This window comes from Coturnix japonica, chromosome 13 (genome assembly GCF_001577835.2).
Source record: "Coturnix japonica isolate 7356 chromosome 13, Coturnix japonica 2.1, whole genome shotgun sequence".
Lineage (NCBI taxonomy): Eukaryota > Metazoa > Chordata > Aves > Galliformes > Phasianidae > Coturnix > Coturnix japonica.
The window spans coordinates 5,006,366-5,024,919 of record NC_029528.1 but is presented as its reverse complement, the minus strand read 5'-3'; the positions used below and the strand labels follow the sequence as shown (position 1 = coordinate 5,024,919).

At 57.8% G+C, this 18,554-nt stretch overlaps 3 protein-coding genes across 6 annotated transcripts; 1 reads left to right on the top strand and 2 right to left on the bottom strand.

Annotated features, from left to right (window-relative positions):
* The first annotated feature begins 979 nt into the window (after positions 1-979).
* On the top strand, positions 980-11,338 carry TNIP1 (TNFAIP3 interacting protein 1). Of its 4 annotated transcripts, none has more exons than XM_015875836.2 (18): positions 980-1,111; positions 5,151-5,321; positions 5,955-6,077; positions 6,190-6,269; positions 6,361-6,429; positions 7,179-7,370; positions 7,577-7,671; positions 7,760-7,841; positions 8,031-8,123; positions 8,226-8,291; positions 8,412-8,543; positions 8,617-8,745; positions 8,882-9,004; positions 9,152-9,277; positions 9,622-9,702; positions 9,810-10,004; positions 10,094-10,184; positions 10,431-11,338. In XM_015875836.2, exons 2-18 carry the CDS (start codon positions 5,180-5,182, stop codon positions 10,454-10,456), a joined length of 1,845 nt encoding a protein of 614 aa, XP_015731322.1. In that variant the 5' UTR covers positions 980-1,111; positions 5,151-5,179; the 3' UTR covers positions 10,457-11,338. The 4 variants fall into 4 exon arrangements, with proteins under 4 accessions (XP_015731322.1, XP_015731324.1, XP_015731323.1 ...); XM_015875838.1 differs by lacking the exon at positions 980-1,111 and adding an exon at positions 2,269-2,399 and having other exon boundaries at positions 7,224-7,370; XM_015875837.1 differs by lacking the exon at positions 980-1,111 and adding an exon at positions 2,269-2,399 and having other exon boundaries at positions 8,034-8,123.
* A 121-nt stretch (positions 11,339-11,459) lies between these two features.
* Positions 11,460-13,385, bottom strand: GPX3 (glutathione peroxidase 3). Its single transcript, XM_015875840.1, has 5 exons — positions 13,194-13,385; positions 12,501-12,654; positions 12,288-12,405; positions 11,988-12,087; positions 11,460-11,912 (listed from the first exon to the last, which is right to left on the bottom strand). Exons 1-5 carry the CDS (start codon positions 13,272-13,274, stop codon positions 11,706-11,708), a joined length of 660 nt encoding a protein of 219 aa, XP_015731326.1. The 5' UTR covers positions 13,275-13,385; the 3' UTR covers positions 11,460-11,705.
* Positions 13,386-16,356: 2,971 nt separating this feature from the next.
* SMIM3 (small integral membrane protein 3) lies at positions 16,357-18,041 on the bottom strand. The gene is made up of 2 exons (XM_015875841.1): positions 17,909-18,041; positions 16,357-17,156 (listed from the first exon to the last, which is right to left on the bottom strand). Exon 2 carries the CDS (start codon positions 17,153-17,155, stop codon positions 16,976-16,978), a length of 180 nt encoding a protein of 59 aa, XP_015731327.1. The 5' UTR covers position 17,156; positions 17,909-18,041; the 3' UTR covers positions 16,357-16,975.
* Between the last annotated feature and the right edge of the window lie 513 nt (positions 18,042-18,554).

Here is an 18,554-nt window from a genome sequence, read left to right as displayed (position 1 = left end):
AAGTAGTATTGAACTGCAAGGAGCAGGAATAGGGGGCAAGAGGAGAGCACAGAAGCAATGACAGTGCCCTCATGTGGATGAACCTCAGCTAAAGGTACTGAGCCCGGTCTTTCCCACAAAAAAGACCCTAGTATACAAAAACTCATCTTCATAGCCACGCTCTCATGCATGTAAACTGCAGTTGCTATCAGGTGTTTGATGATCAGAGGGCTGGAGCACATCCCCTGTGAGGTCAGGCTGAGAGAGAAGGCTCTGAGAAAACCTTACAGCAGACTTCAATAGATGAAGGGGCCTACAGGAAAGCTGGGGAGGGACTTTTCATAAGGGCATGTAGCGACGGGACAAGGGGAAAGCATTTTAAACTGGAAGATGGGAGATTTAGACTAAATATTAGGAAGGAATTCCTTACTGAGAGGGTGGTGAGACACTGGAACAGGTTGCCCAGTGAGATTGTGAATGCTCCCTCCCTTGGAAGCATTCAAGGTCAGGCTGGATGGGGCTGTGAGAAACGTGGTCTAAAAGGAGGTGTCCCTGCTTATAGATGAACTACATGATCTTAAAGTGGATGGCCACTGAGGACTCCCTGCAGTTCCGGTTTCTCCAGCAGAAACAGCTCTTCCCTGCTCTCCAAAATGGAATTATCCTCCAGTTTTGGTTCTGGAGATTGCCAAAAAACAGGACAGAAATGTGTGTGGCACAACAGCAGCATCACAAGATGCAGCAGGTTCCCTGGGGAGAAGCACCCACTGTTTGCAAACCTGGTTACATTGCTCAGAAATCAAATGATGACAGCGATGTAATCAGTTTCTCTAGTAGTCTCAAAGTGAATCACAGCCCCCACGACATCCCCCTTTTGCTGACTAATACCTGACACTGCTCAGCGGCCCCTCAGTGTGGAAGGAATGGCACAGGAGAGCCCTTTAAGTGGTGCCTGGCTGCCTATCAAAACCACCCAGAGGCTGTCTAGGGCCTCCATCATGGGGAATTCCCCTTCTCCATGCCTAAAAGTAAACTCAGCTGGGCCAGCCTTCCTGCAGTCGGGGATCACAGTAGCCAGGACTGAGCACCCACAGCGACTCTCTGACTCCCTGAGCCTCTCGTGCCCAACCAGGTGAGTGACAGGATGCTTTGCTTGGGATGGAGCGGAGGGGAAGGCAGCTTTGGGCTGTCAGCTCAGAGCTGTGCCACCTTTCAGAGAAACAGAAGAGGGTTTGGCTGTTTGTTGCAGGCTGGGACGCTGTTCTATAAACGAGATGCTTTCTGGGTCTGTGGGATTATGGTTAGTGCAATAGCCAGGTTTTCTGAGGGTTCACAGAACGGTTCTGGGTCTCTGGAGGAAAACAAGGAATTTGATGGAGGAAAAAGGGAAACATCGCTCGCTTGGCTCTTCATCCTGTCCCTAATGAGACCTTGAACACAGCACACCAGGGTCCCAGCACCAGCCATAATCCAGCCAGGCTCCAAGGGCGATGTCCTACTCAGAGAGGAAAACAAAGCAGGGTATTGAATTTGGTGGGAATGGAATTTGTTTTCTTCTACTTTTTATAACCCAGGCAGTGCCCCAAAAACCTCAAATTCCCAGGAAACAATGGAACAGCATAGAGCCATGAAGCCAGGATTGAGACAGCTGGAAAACAGCTCCAAGTGAAAGCCACCCCAGCAGTACAGCAGGCCCCTAAAGGAGGACACCTGCTTACAGCAGCTCCTCTGTTTATCCAATACCTAACGCCTCCCCCATGGCAAAAACAGGGCAGAGATGCAGGCAGTGATTTGGCAAGTCCCAGAGAGCTGCTGAAACTAAGAGGCGTGTCCTGTGTGCCCTGTGTTTCCTGCTCCTCCGGCTGGTGTTGCTGGTAGAGAACAGGCGACAAACAACGCAGCAGCACAGGGACAGCGCTGCTGGTGATCGATGCTGCATCCAGAGGGCTGTCATTAGACTCAGTGGGGGATTCTCCCTGCTCTGGCTGAGGAAGGACAGGGTCGGGCTCCCATAGGGCTCACACTGAGGGGCAGGCCTGGTTCTGCGGCAGAGCCCCTTCCCCAGCTCCACCCCGGCCTGCAGCAGAAAGCAGAGAGGAGCCATTTTGTTTCTCTGCAAGCCAGCTGAAGGGCTGAGAGCCTCGGGCCCGCCTCTCCTCTCACAGAGACCCCATTAGATGGAGGAAAGCCGGGACCCCGCATCTCTCAGAGCCACAAGAGCGAGTGCGAGCAGCGCACACAGCCCATAACACCCACCCCCCATCCGCCATTACACCCACTGCCCAGCAGCCCCACCCTTCTTCCTAATAACCCTCACGGCCCGCTCTGATTGGCTGCGGCTCCTGTCCGTCACGCTGGGTATTTCCCGGGGGCGGGCCGTCTCATCGTGCCGTGCTGCTGCCGGGAGCCCCGCGGTGCAGGTGGGTCGGTGGGATGGGGGGATGGGGTGGGGGGTCCTGGATGGACACGGCTGATCGCTGCTGGGACACTGAGCTCTGATAATGGGGCGGTTATCGCTGTGTGACATCCCTCTGGGTTGTGCTGCTTGCTGCTCGCTGTTGGGCTGAGCGCCGGGTTGCACAACGCCGGGGTTTCCTGCACCGCACGGCTGTGCTGGCTGATATGGGGCTTTTGGGGCAGGTGCTGTGCTGTACATACCCGGATTGTGGATCTGTGGGTCCCATGAGTCGCTATTTCCACCGTGCTGGGCATAGAGGCAGCGCTGTGCTGCCAAAGGGCACGTTTGTTTACAGACAGCAGACCTTGAGCACATGCTGGATGCAGGAAGGTTCCAGCAAGGTGCGCCCTTAGGAGCTTGCTGTGCGGCTGCTAAGTGTGCAATCACAGGAGGGGGGGTTGGCATCCTTTGACCCCCTGCCTGGCTCTGACGATGCCCTTTTGGCACGGGGCTGTGTGCTGCTGCTTGCCAACAGCTGCTGCAAAACACCGTGGGTGGAGGCAGCCGAACCATGTCTTGTAGCACTGCAGATCTCGGTGCTTTGAGGACAACAATCCCTTCCCTCTGGGTGCCAGGGGAGGAACTTTGCTAGCACAGCTTTGCAGCCTTCTGCTGCTGGCACTGATTGCATAGGAGCAGTGTGTTTTGTCCCAGTGCTGTGCAGAGCAGCGTGGATGGCAGCAATGAGCTTTGCTGGCTTCCATGCATGGTGACAGCCGTGATACAGCTGTGTGTGTGTGTGTACAGGCTCTGGGGAGAGGAACAGTGTAGGCAGCACCAAGATGCTGCTGCAGCAAGCCTTGCTTTGCTGTGGGGTTAGGGATGCAAGCCAGCATCGTCCTGAGCACTGGGACATCACAGAGGGGACGTGCTTTGTGTGCTCTTCCATTCCATGGGGACCTTGCAGCTCCACAACCAGCCCATGGCTTCAGTGCTGCCTCGCTCCCAGCTACATAAACGCCTGGGAGTCTCCCTGCCCACCCACTCTGTCATTCTCTCCTTTTGCTGAGCTGTCACCAAAATTCACCACCCCAAGTTCCTGCTGCCCCACGTGCACCCATGAGCTGCCCACAAGCACCAAAACCCCAGCGGTGACCACAATGTCTCACAGCCTCTGCCTGCACCTCCTGGCACCTCTGCCCAAGGCCTTTCTGCCTCCCTCCTGGTGAGCATCCCATGGCCAGCAAGGAGCTCAGTGGTTTGACTGAGAACAAAATATCCAACTGAGCAGCTTTGCTTGGGTTGGCTGTTGACATGTCTGCTTTACTCTTTCTCCTCCCCTGTTTGTAGTGAAATGTGGGATTTTCATTGCAAGTCTATGCAGCTGTGGTTTTGATATGGCCAATGCAGTCTTTGGTATGGCCCTTGGGCAGGGAAATCCAGGACAGAATTGTGGGTATTGGGGATGAGCAGAGGCTGGAGGCTTTGGTTTGTGTGCTTGGCTATAGTTGGATTTAGTGCAGTGGGTCATGTTGGGATGCTTCATGTTGCATCCCCTTGTGTACATGGTCAGAGCAGGAGACAGGAGGGTAGGGGATGTGCTGTGTGTGCCCAGTGAGGTGCTGGCTGCAGGAGCATGATGCTGGCCAGCTGTTCTGATAGCCCCACACTTGCACCTGGAGCAGCACATGGTGACCAGACAGCTCCAGGTCTCCAGCCTGTATGTGCTCCTGTCCCCATCCTACGTGCTGCCCAGGTGAGTGAGGCACCTGCTGTGCCATCTCCCTGCAGGGGACATGCCACTGCTGTCAGATGTGCTGTATGATAATTGCCTCCTGACAAGGTGAGCGCTAATTGCTGCTCCTGCTGTGGATGCTGCCAGGTGGCAGCTGTCACCTGGAATATCCCCTCTGCTTTGGGGCGTTCACTATCCCCTGTGACCTGCCCAGATGGTTCATGGCATGGACACTGGTCTGAAGTCAGGGCTTCCTCTTCAAAACTGCCCCCCAGGAGCCTCCATTTCCCTTTGGCTGGGCACAGCTGCTCAGTGCCCTTCTGGCTGCTGAGCTGTCACCCGCAGGATAAGGGCAACACCTGGGCTGGGAACCTGCTCCCACTGCCACGAATGCAAGTGACTGGGACACCCACACACGCACACACAGCTTTTCATTTTCAACATGAGTAGTGCTTGGGAGCACAGTGGAAGGATTTGCTTTTTTTTTTTCTCATTTCCCTCTCTTTTGGTGACAATTGTTTGTGGAAATCTCTGTCTGAGGGGCTTTCCAGTACGATGTTGTCAGGCTCCGTGTGTTGCTTTGGTTCATTGTTTGTTTGCTTTGCTGCATGGATGGAAATTGTGACTTCACTGTAAGGCTCCCATCACATCAACCGCTTTCAAACCTGGCAGGAAAAAAGCTTCCTGCAGGAAAACAAACCCAACCTCAGATGTTTTCCTTGACTAGCAGCACCCTGCTGCATCCAGGTGATACCCCAAGCTGCAGCATCCACTGGGGCCTCCATCCCTGCAGCGATGCAAGTGGTTGGGGCTGTGTGGGGACCCCTGTGTCTGCTGAGCTGTGATCCACACAGCGTGACTGCCAGCAATGTCACCATGTGTGACAGCTCTCGTGGCACTGAGTCACCCTGGTGCTGTTGCTCGCACAGGGCAGGCACAAGTGAAGCGTGCAGAGCTCAGTGCCTTCACCTGGTGCGGTGCTGCAATGGGAACCTTGGTGGCAGCTGGGGCAGGAGGGTGACATGCTGTTCCTTACAGGGATGCCGGGCTGGGAGGTGGGCGGCTGAATGGCAGCCATGGAAGGGAGGGGACCCTACCACATCTACGACCCTGGCGGGGGCACAGAGGAGAATGGATCCACGGCTTACGAGCGGCTGATGGAGGAGAACGCTCGGCTGAAGGAGAGGATGCAAGGGATCAAATCCATTGGTAATCACTGCATGGTGGATACTAGACCCAGAGGATGGTGTTTGGTTTCTGGGCAGCCTCAGCTTTGCAGCCTGTGTGGCATCCATGGGCCTTTTGACCATGGGATGTGGAGGGACTGAGACCCTTCTAAGCTCCTGGGGTGCTTTACAGTTGTACCACCCCCTTTTTCCTCTTTGTCCCCCTTCTCCCACCCACCCCACATTTTGCTTTCAGTCTCGTGACCCAGCTTCTGCTTTCGAGTCCTTCTGCTTCAGCAGCTGAATTTCCATCTCCTTCCTGATCCCTGTGACTGCCATGTCCTTGCCTGGGGCTCATGTTGTTTGCTGCCCTGAGGCTTGCAGTCTTGACTGTACATTACCCAGACTTAAATTAGGCTCTTGTGGGAGGTGTATAAATGCAGTGCTGCTGTTCCACCCCCTGGAACCAATCCTTCCTGCATCAGTATGAGAAATCTGCAGTTGTGAGCCACAAAGACAGCTTGGCCCTAGGATTTGGTCAGGAGGAGATGTTGTTGGGTAAAAACGGACCTCATACCCAAGTAGGGGGATTGGTGCTGATGGCTGGGGCTGCAGCAGTGCGGGCACTGGGGTAGGGAGGATCACTCTTGGTGAGCATCTTTCTGCTGTCCCCCAGGAGAGCTGCTAGAGGAGTCCCAGGTGGAGGCATCCAAGCTGCGGCAGAAGGCGGAAGACCTCGTGAAGGACAACAAGATGCTGATAGCATCCTCTGCATTGGAGGAGCTGGTGGAAACTGGAGGTTGGGGATGGGAGCTCACTGAGCCAGGGGGGAACCTGACAGCCCAGGAGCTGAGCTTGGGGCAAGGCAGAGGGTGTGAATGGGTCTGAAATGTGCCTATTCCCTCCTGCAGCCGCTTGTCCTGAGCACAGCTCTGCCCTGGCCACCCCAGGAAGTGCCCAGCCGGACACAGGAACACGGAAATCCCCGAGTGTGAGTGGTGAAAATGGGGCTGAACAAAGGGGGGATGCAGTGGGGGCTGTGCTGCTCTCAGCTGAGGCTGATCATGCTGCTCCCATTGCAGGGCTCCTCATCAGAGTTTGAGGTGGTGGCTGCAGAAGCACAGGGCTGTCCCCAGGACAGTGGCAGAGCGGTGAGTGCTGGGACTGCATGGCCCAAGGTTTATCATGGTGCACTGTGGACTTGGGACAAGGGGAACACTGGTGTGTCAGAGTGCTGTGTCGGTGACAGTGGCAGCCCAAGGAGCTGGATGCTTCAGTGCTCCCCTCTGAGAGCCAGTGGGAAGACCAGTGCTGTGCACCACTGCTGGCAGGACCTGCCCCAACCTGGGCACAGTGTGTGCTGTTTGCTGAATGTCCCCTTGCCTGGCACTGTTGCCTCCATCTACTGCAGTTCTTTGTGCTCTGGAAGGGACGAGGGCAGGGACAGTGGCTCCAGCATCACAGCCATACTGTGCGATCCCAGGGCCATGCCCTGCAGCACACCCTCCTGGGGCAGTTTCAGGGCACTTATGTGTGTGATAGGACAGGCTGTGACAGGAGGGGATGCCCGGGGAGTTCCCAAGAGCAGGGATGAGTCAGTGGTGCTGGGAGTGCTGCAGTGAAGGTGTGCCAGCGTGTTCACAGTGCAGAGTCAGCCGGGTCAGGCTGTGTTGTGCCAGCACTGCCACAGGTCTCCTAGGTGATGCCACAAAAATGGAGGATGAACCCACTGGGGACACCCCCCGTGCATAGGTGGGGATGTGCCGTGACGCTGCAAGGTGTGCCCAATGCACGCTCCCCAAGGCAGCATTAAATCCCACGGTGTGCTGGGGACACACAGAGCTGGATGGAGGGAAGGAGCAGGCACCCTGAGCAGGGGGTGATGCAGAGCTTCATGCAGGAGCTGGAGCCGCTGCCCCATGAGGATGCCAACCTTCTGCCACAGCTGCAGCAGCTGGAGAACACACTGAGTGGCTGCGCCCGTGAGGCCAGCAAGGACCAGGTCTTCGTGCGCATGGGCTACATGGCTTCTGAGCTGAAGCGCCTGGCTTCCAAGGTGCACAAGAACGAGCAGAGGACGTCCTTCCTGCAGGTGGGTGAGGTGTGGATGTTTGCTTTTCCACTTTGTTCCCTTTTTTTTTCTTTCATTCTGTGGAGTTGGGCACCCGCCTGCAGCTGGGAATGACAAAGGTTCTTGTGCCTGGTGGGCATCCATGGGGGAGGGGGGGTCTAGTGGTGGCAACCCCTGTAAAAGCTGAGTGCTGAGGGATCCTCAGACTGCTGTCATTCATCTTGCAGACTCTGTGCGAGACATTGCACACAGAGAACAAGGAGCTGCGAACCAAGCTGGAGAGGGACCTGGAGCAGAGAAACCAAGCGCTAGAGAAGCTCAGGTGAGGGCAACCAGCATGGAGGTGGGGGGGTGGGATGGGGCACCCTGGGAGTTTCTCCCCCATTGACCCCAAGGGTCTCTGCCCGCAGGTGCGAGAACCAGGAGCTGCGAAGGATGGTGACCCTCAGCAACCAGGAGAGCGCAAAGAGAGAAGCAGCCGAGCAGCAGCAGGTGTGGGGAGAGCACAGACCTCAGGCAGGGCTGGGCAGGGGGCAGGCAGAACTCCCCATGGCCTTGTCTTAGGTCTCTCCAGTTTGTCCCAGTAGGACTGGTGCAACTCCTCAGGGTGTTGAGGGGTGAGGTTGGTGGAGAGGGAAATTGCTTGCAGAAGCCTTGAAGTCTCTGTGTGTGCACTTGCAGCAGAGCGGGGTAGTGGTGGAGAAGGCAGCGGGCAGAGGAGAGCTGGAGGCCAAGGAGAAGAAGGTGAAGATACTGGAGCACCAGCGCCGGGAGGTGAGGATGAGGCTGAGACTGAGACACAGCCCATAGGAGGAGCAGGATTTGAGCTGCGGGGGCACAGGGTAGGCTCCTGCAAACAGCACTCTGTATCCACAGCTGCTGGAAGTGAACAAGCAGTGGGACCAGCACTTCCGAGCCATGAAGCAGAAGTATGAGCAGAAGGTAGGGCTTGGGGCTGTGCTCAGGTTGCACGCATCTGCTGGGCACAGGGGATGCTCAGATGAGACCCTGCGTGGGGAAGGGGCTTGGGGCCATCCCAACATCCCCATTCCCTGCTGGCAGATGACAGACCTACACCAGGAGCTGGCTGAGGCACGGCGGGCACTGACTGAGCTGGAGTCAGAGAGGGAGCAGAAGCAGAGGGATTTTGACCGCAAGCTGCTGCTGGCCAAATCCCGGATTGAAACGGAGGAGGCAAGTCCCCTGGGAAGAGCAGTGGGCAGCTGCCAAACCCATTGCCCTTTCCTAGCTTACCCCATCTCTGCAGGCAGAGAAGGACCGGCTGGGGATGGAGGTGCGGGACCTGCAGCAGAGGATGCGCTTTCTGCAGGAGCAGCTGGCACCAGTCACCAGACAGAGGGAGTACCAGGAGAAGGAGATCCAGCGGCTGAACAAGGTAGGAAGCTCCTGCTATCATTTTGCTGTAGGGTGACAGCATCAGACGATGCCTACCCCATACCCGTTGTTGGCTCTCCAAGGATGCAATCCCAGAGATATCACCTGCTCTAACTCATGCTCCTTTCCCTCTCCAGGCACTGGAGGAGGCCCTGAATGTCCAGGCCTCCCCCCCACCCATCTTTGCTGGCACTCTGGAGCCAGCTGGGAAGGTGCCTCCACAAGAACTGCTGACTCAAAACGAGCTGCTCAAGCAGCAGGTAGGGCGAGAGGGGTGGGAGGGAGAACAGAGCAGAGCACCCTGTGGTCCTTCACCAGAGGGACCGTGATGGCACTGTGTGTGCCTAGGGCTTGGCACAGCTGCTGTAGCTGGGGTTCATAACACCCAATGCTCTGTCTTCCACCAGGTGAAAATCTTCGAGGAGGACTTCCAGCGGGAGCGGAGTGACAGGGAGAGGATGAACGAGGAGAAGGAGGAGCTGAAACAGCAGCTGGAGAAGCTGCAGAAGCAGCTGGCCGTGTCCAACAACCAGGTGAGCAGCACTGCACCCTTCATGGACAGGTTGGAAATGCTCATCCCCTGTGTCACAGCCCTGTCACACACCTCAGAGCAGGGGGGATGAGGAGGGACATAGGAACAGAGCAGTAGTTTTGCTGCTGCTTATCCCTGCCATAGGTTAATGCAGGGGCTGGAGTTTAATAGGTGGGTGGCACTGCCCTCCCATCCTGCTTGACAGAAAGATCTCCTCAGTCTGGCTGTGCCCATGGGGAATGGTTTAGAGCTCTCCTCTCTGCCCCCTGCACTTTTCGTGTAAGTCTGGCTGGGGCAAAGCAGCATCTCGCCCCATGCTCTGCACTAACCCCTTCCTCACCCCAGCTGCGTGCCTCCAAGGATGACTGCCAGAGAGAGAAGGAGGAGAAGGAGAAGCTGAAGAAGATGCTGAAACAGCACAAACAGGTGGGATAGAGAAAAGCACTTCCTGGTGGTGGGGCTGGCACGGGAGAGGAGCTGGGACTGCTCTAGGCTGTCCCCAGGCTCTCAGCATCTCTCCCAACTGCTCACAGGCTTCTGGAGAGAGGCTGCACCCTGACCCAGTGCCAGGACCACTGGGCCCCACGTGCCCCATGTACCAGTACCAGTACAGCCCCCCTGTCCCTCACCCCGTGTACCATGGCTATGATGAATGGCAGCAGATCCGCTACCCACCAGCGCTGCAGGGCGAGCAAGCACCAGGACAGAACTTCCACCATTATCCCCCGGTGAGCACAACATGGGGAGCACAGAGCAGGTCTGGGGCTTGTGATGCACATGCACAGTTATTCATTGATCCCATTCCCATCTCTTCTAGCCGGAATATCCCTGGCGCCCACCCTGTGCTATGGCCCGCAGCCAGAGTGCCACAGCAGTGCCCGGGGTGAAACCTGTCCCCAAGGACTTGGGTAAGGCTGAGCCCAGCTCCTGGGCAGGGATGGAACAGGTTAGCTGGAGGGGTTCCCTTCAGATCCTGTGGGTTTAGGCATCCTGTGCCATAAGGGGGAGTGGGAATGGGTTGTGGGGGCTGGACTCTGATGGTGGCATCCCCCTGGGGCCCTGCAACATGTCCCAGCCTTCTGCCCTCATGTCAGACAGCCAGAGCAGTGGCTGAGGAGCTGTGCTGATTCAGTGCTGTGTCTCTTGTGTACCAGACCAGGCGGGTCCTGTGCTGCCGTGATGCCAAGGAGCGGCGTCGCTGTGCTGCGATGGGGGCTGATGACAGAAGAGAAGCAGGATGTGTGTGTGTGCCCGTGTACGTAGAGCTAGGACCTTCCTCCAGCTGATTGCCCGCTGTGTCTGCACATGGTGGATGCACACCTGGGGCCAGAGAGGCCGCAGTGGTGGCAGAGGGACTGCGGATGGCATGGCCATCTACTTCCACCTGAAGGATTGGGATTGGGATCTTGAGCCAGGAAAAGGAGCCGTGCTCCCTCTGTTCCTGGAGCATCTCTGCCAGCAGTCCCCTCCTGGCGCTGGGAGCACCCGTGGCCGGATGGATCCCGTACTGAGAGTGCTTGGTGATGTATTTATTTAAGGACTGGAACTGAATCTGTTTTCATTCTAAAAGAGTGTTTTCAGCGGAAGAGCCTCGGTGCAGGACTCGAGGTGGGAGTTGTCTCAGACTGTTTGCCCAGATTTATTCAGATGTAGCCACGTGTCCAGAGCAAAACATGAACCCAGTCGCTGCGCAAGCGGTCAACATTCATTTATCTGAGCCTTGCCCAGCCCCGGGCTCAGCCCCAAGCATCCCCCTGCTCCCTGGAGCCAATCATGCTCCAGAAAAACAAAGCTGGAGGGGAAAAAATACAACAGTCGGTGTCATGTGCATGCCAGCAGCAGCTGTGCTTGTTTCTAGGTGCTGCTCGGCAGCGCTCCTCCTGCCTGGCTGCTGCCTGTTATTTTTCCCTTCTGTGCTCTGGACTGAAACCCGAGCACTCGCCCCGCTCTGTGACCCAGCGTGAGGGCAGCCAGGAGGAGGCTGGGCTCAGCCTGCAGCGCTCGGAGCCATAGTGATAAATGTGTGTGTGCTGTAATTAATAAACACACAGAGATTTCCAGCCGGAGACAATCCGCTCTGGCTGAGGGGGGGGGGGGCTGCAGTCATCATCCCCTTGGAAAGCGCTGGCCCCATCCCATAGAGCATTCCACCCTCTGGAGGTGACAAGCGATAAGCAGAGCAGTGCGGTTGCAGAGCCTTTATTTGGCATTGCTGTGGAGCACTGGGGGTTGGCCCCTGGGGCTGGGAGAGGAGCACATCCCTGCACAGCATGGGCAGCCTGAATGCACCAAAGGGCTGCACCACACCCAGGCGGGATCGGGCCGAGCCCACCCCATGGTGGGGGCTTTCAGGCCGGGCCTTCATGTAGATGTCATCCTCTGCTCCCCAGGGCTGGGTCGGGGGCTGCGGGGGGGGGCGAGCTGGGGGGCTACTGGCGCCGCTGCTGCCGCATGTAGGCAATGATGTCGTTCTTAACGGTGGCGATGTTGGCACGGTGGTACCAGCGCATGACGGGCACCCCGTCAGTGCCCACCAGGAACTTCTCAAAGTTCCATTTGATGTCGTGGTTCCTCAGTGGCTCCCAAAAGAGGTTCTTGGGGTTGCCAAACTCCTCCGCCACCGGAGGGCAGGAATTCTGCAAAGAGGAGGGGATGCATCAGTGACCCCCCAGGGTCTGTGTGCTGCCCCCCACCCTTGGCACAGCACCCACCTTCAGGAAGCTGTAGACCTTCTGCTCCTTGGCCCCATTCACATCCCCTTTCTGGAAGAGTTGGAAGTTGGGGACGAAGCCACCTCCTGGCCGCACGTACCTGTGGGGAACAAGGAGGCAGCAGGCGGAGATGTGAGATGTGGGAACCCCAAACTTCATCCCCAGCATTGACAGGAGATGCTAAAATCTCATTTCCAAGTTGGGCAGGGGACTCCAAAGCCTCATCCCCCACCTGGGGATGAACCCTCCCACATTGCCACAGCCATTCTGTACCCCACCTTTCTCATCCCCAGTACTCACTTCAGCGCAGGGAGGATCTCAGAGTTCTGGCCAGGCTCCTGCTTCCCAAATTGGTTGGAGGGGAAGCCCAGGACGACAAGTCCATAGGGCCCCAGCTCATTTTGTAGTGCATTCAGTTCTGCATGTGAAGAGCCAGGGGTAAGTTAGGGGAACCCAGGCCCTTTGCATCGATGTCACCCCATCCCCAGGGCAGGTCAGTTATGGGGCCCTTACCGAGGTACTGCAGGGTGAGCCCTCAGTATGTGGCCACGTTGACGAAGAGCACCATCTTCCCCGCGTACCTTCGGAAGGGGATGTACTCGTCCCCATCGATGGTCAGCGCCCCGTAGTCGTAGATGGTGCCCCGCACGTTGTCGTAGCATTTCACCTATGGGGAGCGGGCTGTGGGGCCGGGCTGGGGGCTGTCACTGTGCCCACCACAGCGTTGGCCACCACGTAGGACACGAGGGACGTGTCACAGCAGCAGGGTGGGCGCCGTATGGAGGTGCACGCACACGTGCAGATGTGTGCAGACCATCTACGGGAGCGGCTGCTGCAGCGGCAGGGATGTTTACCCCTATGGACGAAAAAGGGACTCCCCCCCTTACTCCCCCCCACGGGACGGACGCATCGCGGTGACCGAGGGGCGGCCCCGCTCGGAGCCGCGCGGTGCGGGGGTTAACGGGGAAAGCGGGCGGCCGTGCCCACCGCAATGCTCGGCACTGTAGGGGGCTATTTGGGGACCTGGCAGGGGATAGAACCAAGGGGAGATCCGCCGCCCCGGGGCCGTATCCTGCCGCCCCCTGCGCACCCAGCGCCGGGAGCACCGCCCAGCCCGGACAGCACAGTGGAGGCACAACGTTGTGCATCCTCCCCTCCTTGGCACTGCCCCATGCAAACCCCACCCCACGGACCCCCACTCCTTACCTTCTCCCTCTCCTGGCCCTGCCCCAGCGGGACGAGCCCGGCCAGCAGCACGGCCAGCACGCAGGCGGCTCGGCACCCCATGTCGGGGGCTGCCGGGTGGTGCGGAGACCCCCTGGACGGCGGCACGGACAGGTTCGGGCTCACCGCCCTCTGCCCGCACCCGGCCCGGCGCCGGGGAAATAGCGGCGGGGCCGCGGGGCCGGGCCAAGAGCCAGCGGGCGGGGGGGGAGGGCGGGGGGCAGCGCCGTTAACCGTGTGTGCGCCCTGGGCGCAGCCGGCGGGGCTCCGTGGTTTTTCTTGTATCTTTTTTCTTCCCTCCCCTTTACTTGAATTGATTGTGATTTGGTTTATTGGGGGGCGGTTCCTGTTTGTTTTCTTTCTTTTTTTTTTTTCTCTCTTTTTTTCTTTTTTTCTTACGTTGGGGTGGCACTGGGGACTGCTGGCAGCGCTGCCTCTGCTTGGCAGCGCTGTGTGGCCCGCAGGCTGCAATATGAGCCCCTGGGGATTCAAATCCTGGTTTATGCAACCGGATTTAACAGCCTCACCCTGGCAAGGAGCACCTGTGCAAGGTGACACCCTGCTGCCATCGCTGGGTAGGGACAGGTGAGTGCAGGGACCAAAGCAGTCCATCAGCATCCTTCAGATTGGGTTGGGCTCTATGGGGTGACCTCGCAGTGATGTGCTGTGATGCTGCAGTCACCAGCTGAGGGCAGGACCCTGCGGTCCCTTATCCCCTTATCCCCAGCGACAGGAATTTCCAAGGCCCTTCTTTCACACTCGGGGAATGCAAACATTTACCCTGGGCTGGCTCCAAGGGAAATAGCCACAATGAGGTGTAAATTCCCTTAAATCCCTCCAAATGGCCTGATGAACCGGTCTGGGGGAAGGTTGTGGTCAGGGGGTCACTGATCTGGGACAACGTGTGGCAGCGGGTGAGCCCAGGGGCACAGTATCTGGCCACCAGCACCAGTGCTGGAGTTTACCTTTGCTACACAGCAGTGCTGGCCAGACCAGGGCTTCCTCCCAAACCCAGAGCAGCAAAGGGGAAGGGCAGTGATGCTGTGGGTTCAGGGGAGAAATCCCCATCCCATGGTAGGGACACTGTGTCCTGGGATGGGGCTGCAGGCTCTGAAGGGGCTCTGGGATGTGCTTGGGGTCAGTGACAGGAAGTGCTACAGACTGATGGAACACAGCTGGGATTGCTTAATTGGGGAAGCAGGTTTCAGAGCAGTGAACCTCTGGTCCTAGGAGCAGAGCAGATAGGTCATGCCTGCAGTAGGGTCTTGGGGTCTGCTCCCTGCACAGTGGAATGGAGGGGACCCTACAGCCTGGCCATAGGGCAGTGTCCCCACAGGTTTCTCTGTGTTCCTCAATCACAGTGTTCCCCAAAGCTTTAAGCACGTGGAAGGTGGCTTAGCCCTTCTCTAGTCCCTCTGTGGCAGGGGACACTGTGAACGCAGAGCACTGGGGCTGCTCGTGGTGCACTCCCTCCCTCCCTCCTATTTCCCATCATCTTTGTGTTTATCCCCTAATTGCTGGTGTGGGGCTCTGGTGGCTTTCCAGCTGTGCAAATGGACTTGGAGCTGTTCTGCAGAAGTGGACACGTCCTTTCCACGTGTCCCTAAATCGCCTCCACACGCAGGGAAGGGTTGACCTGCTCCTGAACCGCCTTTTTTTTCCCTAAACCAAAACAAAAATAAATTGTTCCTCGGATCCTGACGCCAGGCCAGTCTCCCTGGGGAGAGCACTGAGGCACAGGGAAAGATTCAAGCTGTGGTCTATGGATCCCATCCCCATGGCTGAGTTCAGTGGGAACCTATTGTCACCCCAAATCTGTGCCAAGGCTGGAGCAGCATCCCCCACTCCAACAAGGGGAGTGTGGGACGGGCTGGCAGCACATCAGCCTCCCTCCTCGGGTGTTATTCTGCTGGAGCCATCCCCGCCTGCTGCAGATGTTTGGCAGGGGCTGGGGACAGGCGGCCAGCACTGCTTCCAGAGCCATCTCTGCTACCACCACCTCCGGTACTGCAGTGGGACAGCAGCATCCTGTGCTGCATGGCTTTGGGTCAGCACCAGGAACTCCACACCCATCGCCTCCAAATCCTCCTCCTCCGGTAACACTCATCCCTTCTGCACATCATAGACTGTAAAGACCACTGCAAGGGACTGGGAACCCTCTGCTGCACCCTGGGAGCCAGCACATGGCTGTGGCAAAACATCAGTCCCAGAACAACCTCTGAACTTTGGTACCAGGTGTGCAATCCCCCTCCACTCCCCTTTGTTATGCTCTGCAAGTGCCCCCGCTCCCCCCCGGCTCTCCCCTCTGCTGCCATTTTGCTTCACGTGGCTCTGGGCTGTTGCTGCTCACAAAGCAAAGCTCCACAATGCCTTTCCTGGAAATGTTTGCAATAGGATCGAATCTTCCCAGAAATCTCCACCGCCACAAAAGGAAATCCCTCGTGCACCCCTGGCCCAGGAGAAAAGCACTCAGGGTGGTGAGAACAGCTGGTTTTTGCTCTCTTACCTCAAGCCAGGCTTCCTCCTCAAACCACGACACAGCTGTGACTCGGTCCCTATCAACCTCCTGTAATACTGCTCTGCCCCACACACCACAGACACCCTGCGCATGTCCAGGCAGCAGCTGCTGGCAGTGGGGTGGGACAGGGGGACAGCAGCAATGCTCTGAGCTGCAGCACCGTGTCCACCACCAGCTGCACACTGTGACTGCCAGAGAGCAAGGAGGAACAAAGGAGAAAGAAATCTGCTGCTTTGCTCCAGCTCGGCAGCTCAAGAGGGGAGAGCAGTATGACACTTTGAAAGGAGAACATCTTGCTCCCTGCGGTCTGTGCTTCACCCTGACCCCAAAACAAACCCTGCCCAGACTGAGAGGACGTACCTCCACAGCGGTGAACACAGCGTTTAAACAACCGTTCCCACATCCCAGCCTGATTCAGCTCACTGCTTACGTACTTTCTCATGTTGAGTCATGCCAGGATGCTGGTCTGGCCGCAGGGCTCCTGTCCCACACACGGCAGCCCTGGCCCTACATTGCACCCATGAGGCTGTGCCAATGGGCTCACGGATGGGGAAGGGTTTAGGAAGCTGTGGCAAAGCGCTGTACCCTGACACCAACCACACGGACAGAGCTGCATGACACATATACATAGACATAAACACATAAAGTCAGTTTATTTTCTACAAGCTTATTTGGTCTGGCACTACCTGTGGGGGAACCCTCTGCTGCCCATTTGATAGGAAGGCACAGGGGGAGGGATGCAACCCCAACATGATGCAGGCAGGAGCTGCCCATGCTCCTCTGTCCCACTGCACCCATAGGATCTGAACCCCACAGGTTTTCCTGGAATTCCAGTTGATATCTGACACTTGGAACCACTGGTGCCAGCTGCATTCCTGCTGGGATGGGCTCCTGCAGCAATGCTTTCAGCACTGTGGATGCACAAGCAGAAGCCACAACCATCATCTGGCTTCAACTCTTCTTTTCCAGCCACCCCAGGAGATGGAGAAATAACTATGCCAGGCATTTACAATCCTTGCTGCTGGTGCTGGGAGAGTCCCAATGGGATAACGTGGCTGCAAGATGGCACAGACAAGCTGTCTTACAGGAACAAGTCACTTCCAGCTGGGCATCACATCCATGTCCTCAATGCCACACAACCAGATCCTGCTGTGCTCCCTGGCAGCACCAGGGCTTCACTCTCGCTCCAGCCCCATCTTCTCCCCACTCTCGAGGTGCCCTATGGTGGGAGTCCTGCTGTCCCCCCTCACACGATGCCATTGCGTGTGGGGTGAGTCCGCACCCGGTAGATGATGACAGCTGTGGCAGGGCAGAGCACCAGGGCCGTCATGATGAGGATGGTGGCCAGGATGATAAGAACGATGAGCCAGACGTCCAAGATGTGCTTGGGGAGGGCAGAGGAACCAGCAGAGCCAGGGAGATCCATCCTAAAAGGGAGACACAAAGCAATGACGGAGCTGTAGAGCCCAAAGCCTCCTCAGGAAGACCACGTCCAGCCTCGGCCATGTGCTCCTTGCAGAGCAAACAGGCTTTGGCCAAAGCTCCTTCGAGACGCCGTGGGATTTACAACGTGCTTTGATGCAGCTGGATGGAAGCCCAGGGAACAAAAAAAAAATGTTCCCTGTTAATTGCTGCTGCAATTAAAGGAGCTGATGGAGCAAATCTGCCAGCACGCATCCCACCGATTGCCTGCTCGCTTTGGGGTCTGCTGGCTGCAGTGGGGTGCTGGGGGCAGACGGTGGGTGCCCAGCCCCACAGCAGCTCTGTGGGGAAGCAAAGCACAGAACGCGTGGTGCCACGGAGCCCCGTGCTCACAGCTCCCCGTGCTCACAGCTCCCCGCACCCCCCGGCTCCAGCTGAGTCACGCAATTAACGGCTCAATTAACAGCGCTGCTTCGGCACCGCACGCTGAGCATCACCACCGCGGTGCCTCCCCTCCTCCTCAGCAACTCGAGTGCGTTGAAAACACGCGTGGGCTGCGCTCCCAGCGCCTCCTCGACGGGGCGAGGGTCCCACGGGTGAACTCCGGGGCTCCTCCGCGTCCGGTTGGTGCGCTCTGAGCTCCCCGGGACCAAGCGGTGCCCACGGCCACGCGTGGATCGGGGCGGGGAGCAACAGCACGAGGCACGAAGCGCATCCCATATCGGTACCCACAGCCGGTCCCGGGGCCGGTCCCTACCTGCGGCTCAGAGCGGAGGCAGCGTCCAGCTGAGCACGACCCCGGCACGGAGCGAAGAAGCGGGGCGGCCACCGGGGGAGGGACGGGGCGGGGAGGGGAAACGGGGCTGGGCGGGGGTGGGAGAGAGGGAGGAGGACCGGAGAGAAGTGGGGACAGAGGGATGGGAGAAGTCAGAGCCCCTGCAGGTCGTTGTGTGCCGGAACACAGATGGGATGGGGTAACACGGCCACTGCTGTGGGGTGGGTGTGGGATGGATGTGCCGTGGGACCAGACTGAAGGGAACGGCACGGCGCTGTGTCAGGGCAGGGTCAGGAAAAGGCTCTGCACCTTTCCTGCGGGTTCTGAAGGTTCAGCTGTGGACATGGGACGTTTGAATATCGCTCTCAGACTCTCAGACAGGGTTTGTGTGTGTCTGTATGAAGCTGCACTTGGGCTCCATGATCCCTGTGGGTCCTTCCCAGGTCAGGACATTGTATTCTATAGACATTTCATGGCTGAGCACCATTACAGATCGCTCAGGAGCCCACAGCAGCTCAGCCCTCATCAGCCTGCAGTGCAGCTGAGGATAGAAGCCAGCAGGGTCTTATCGCCAAGCAGAGGAAGCATCATCACAGCTGTGGGTTTCCTCCTGAGCCGCACAGGAAGC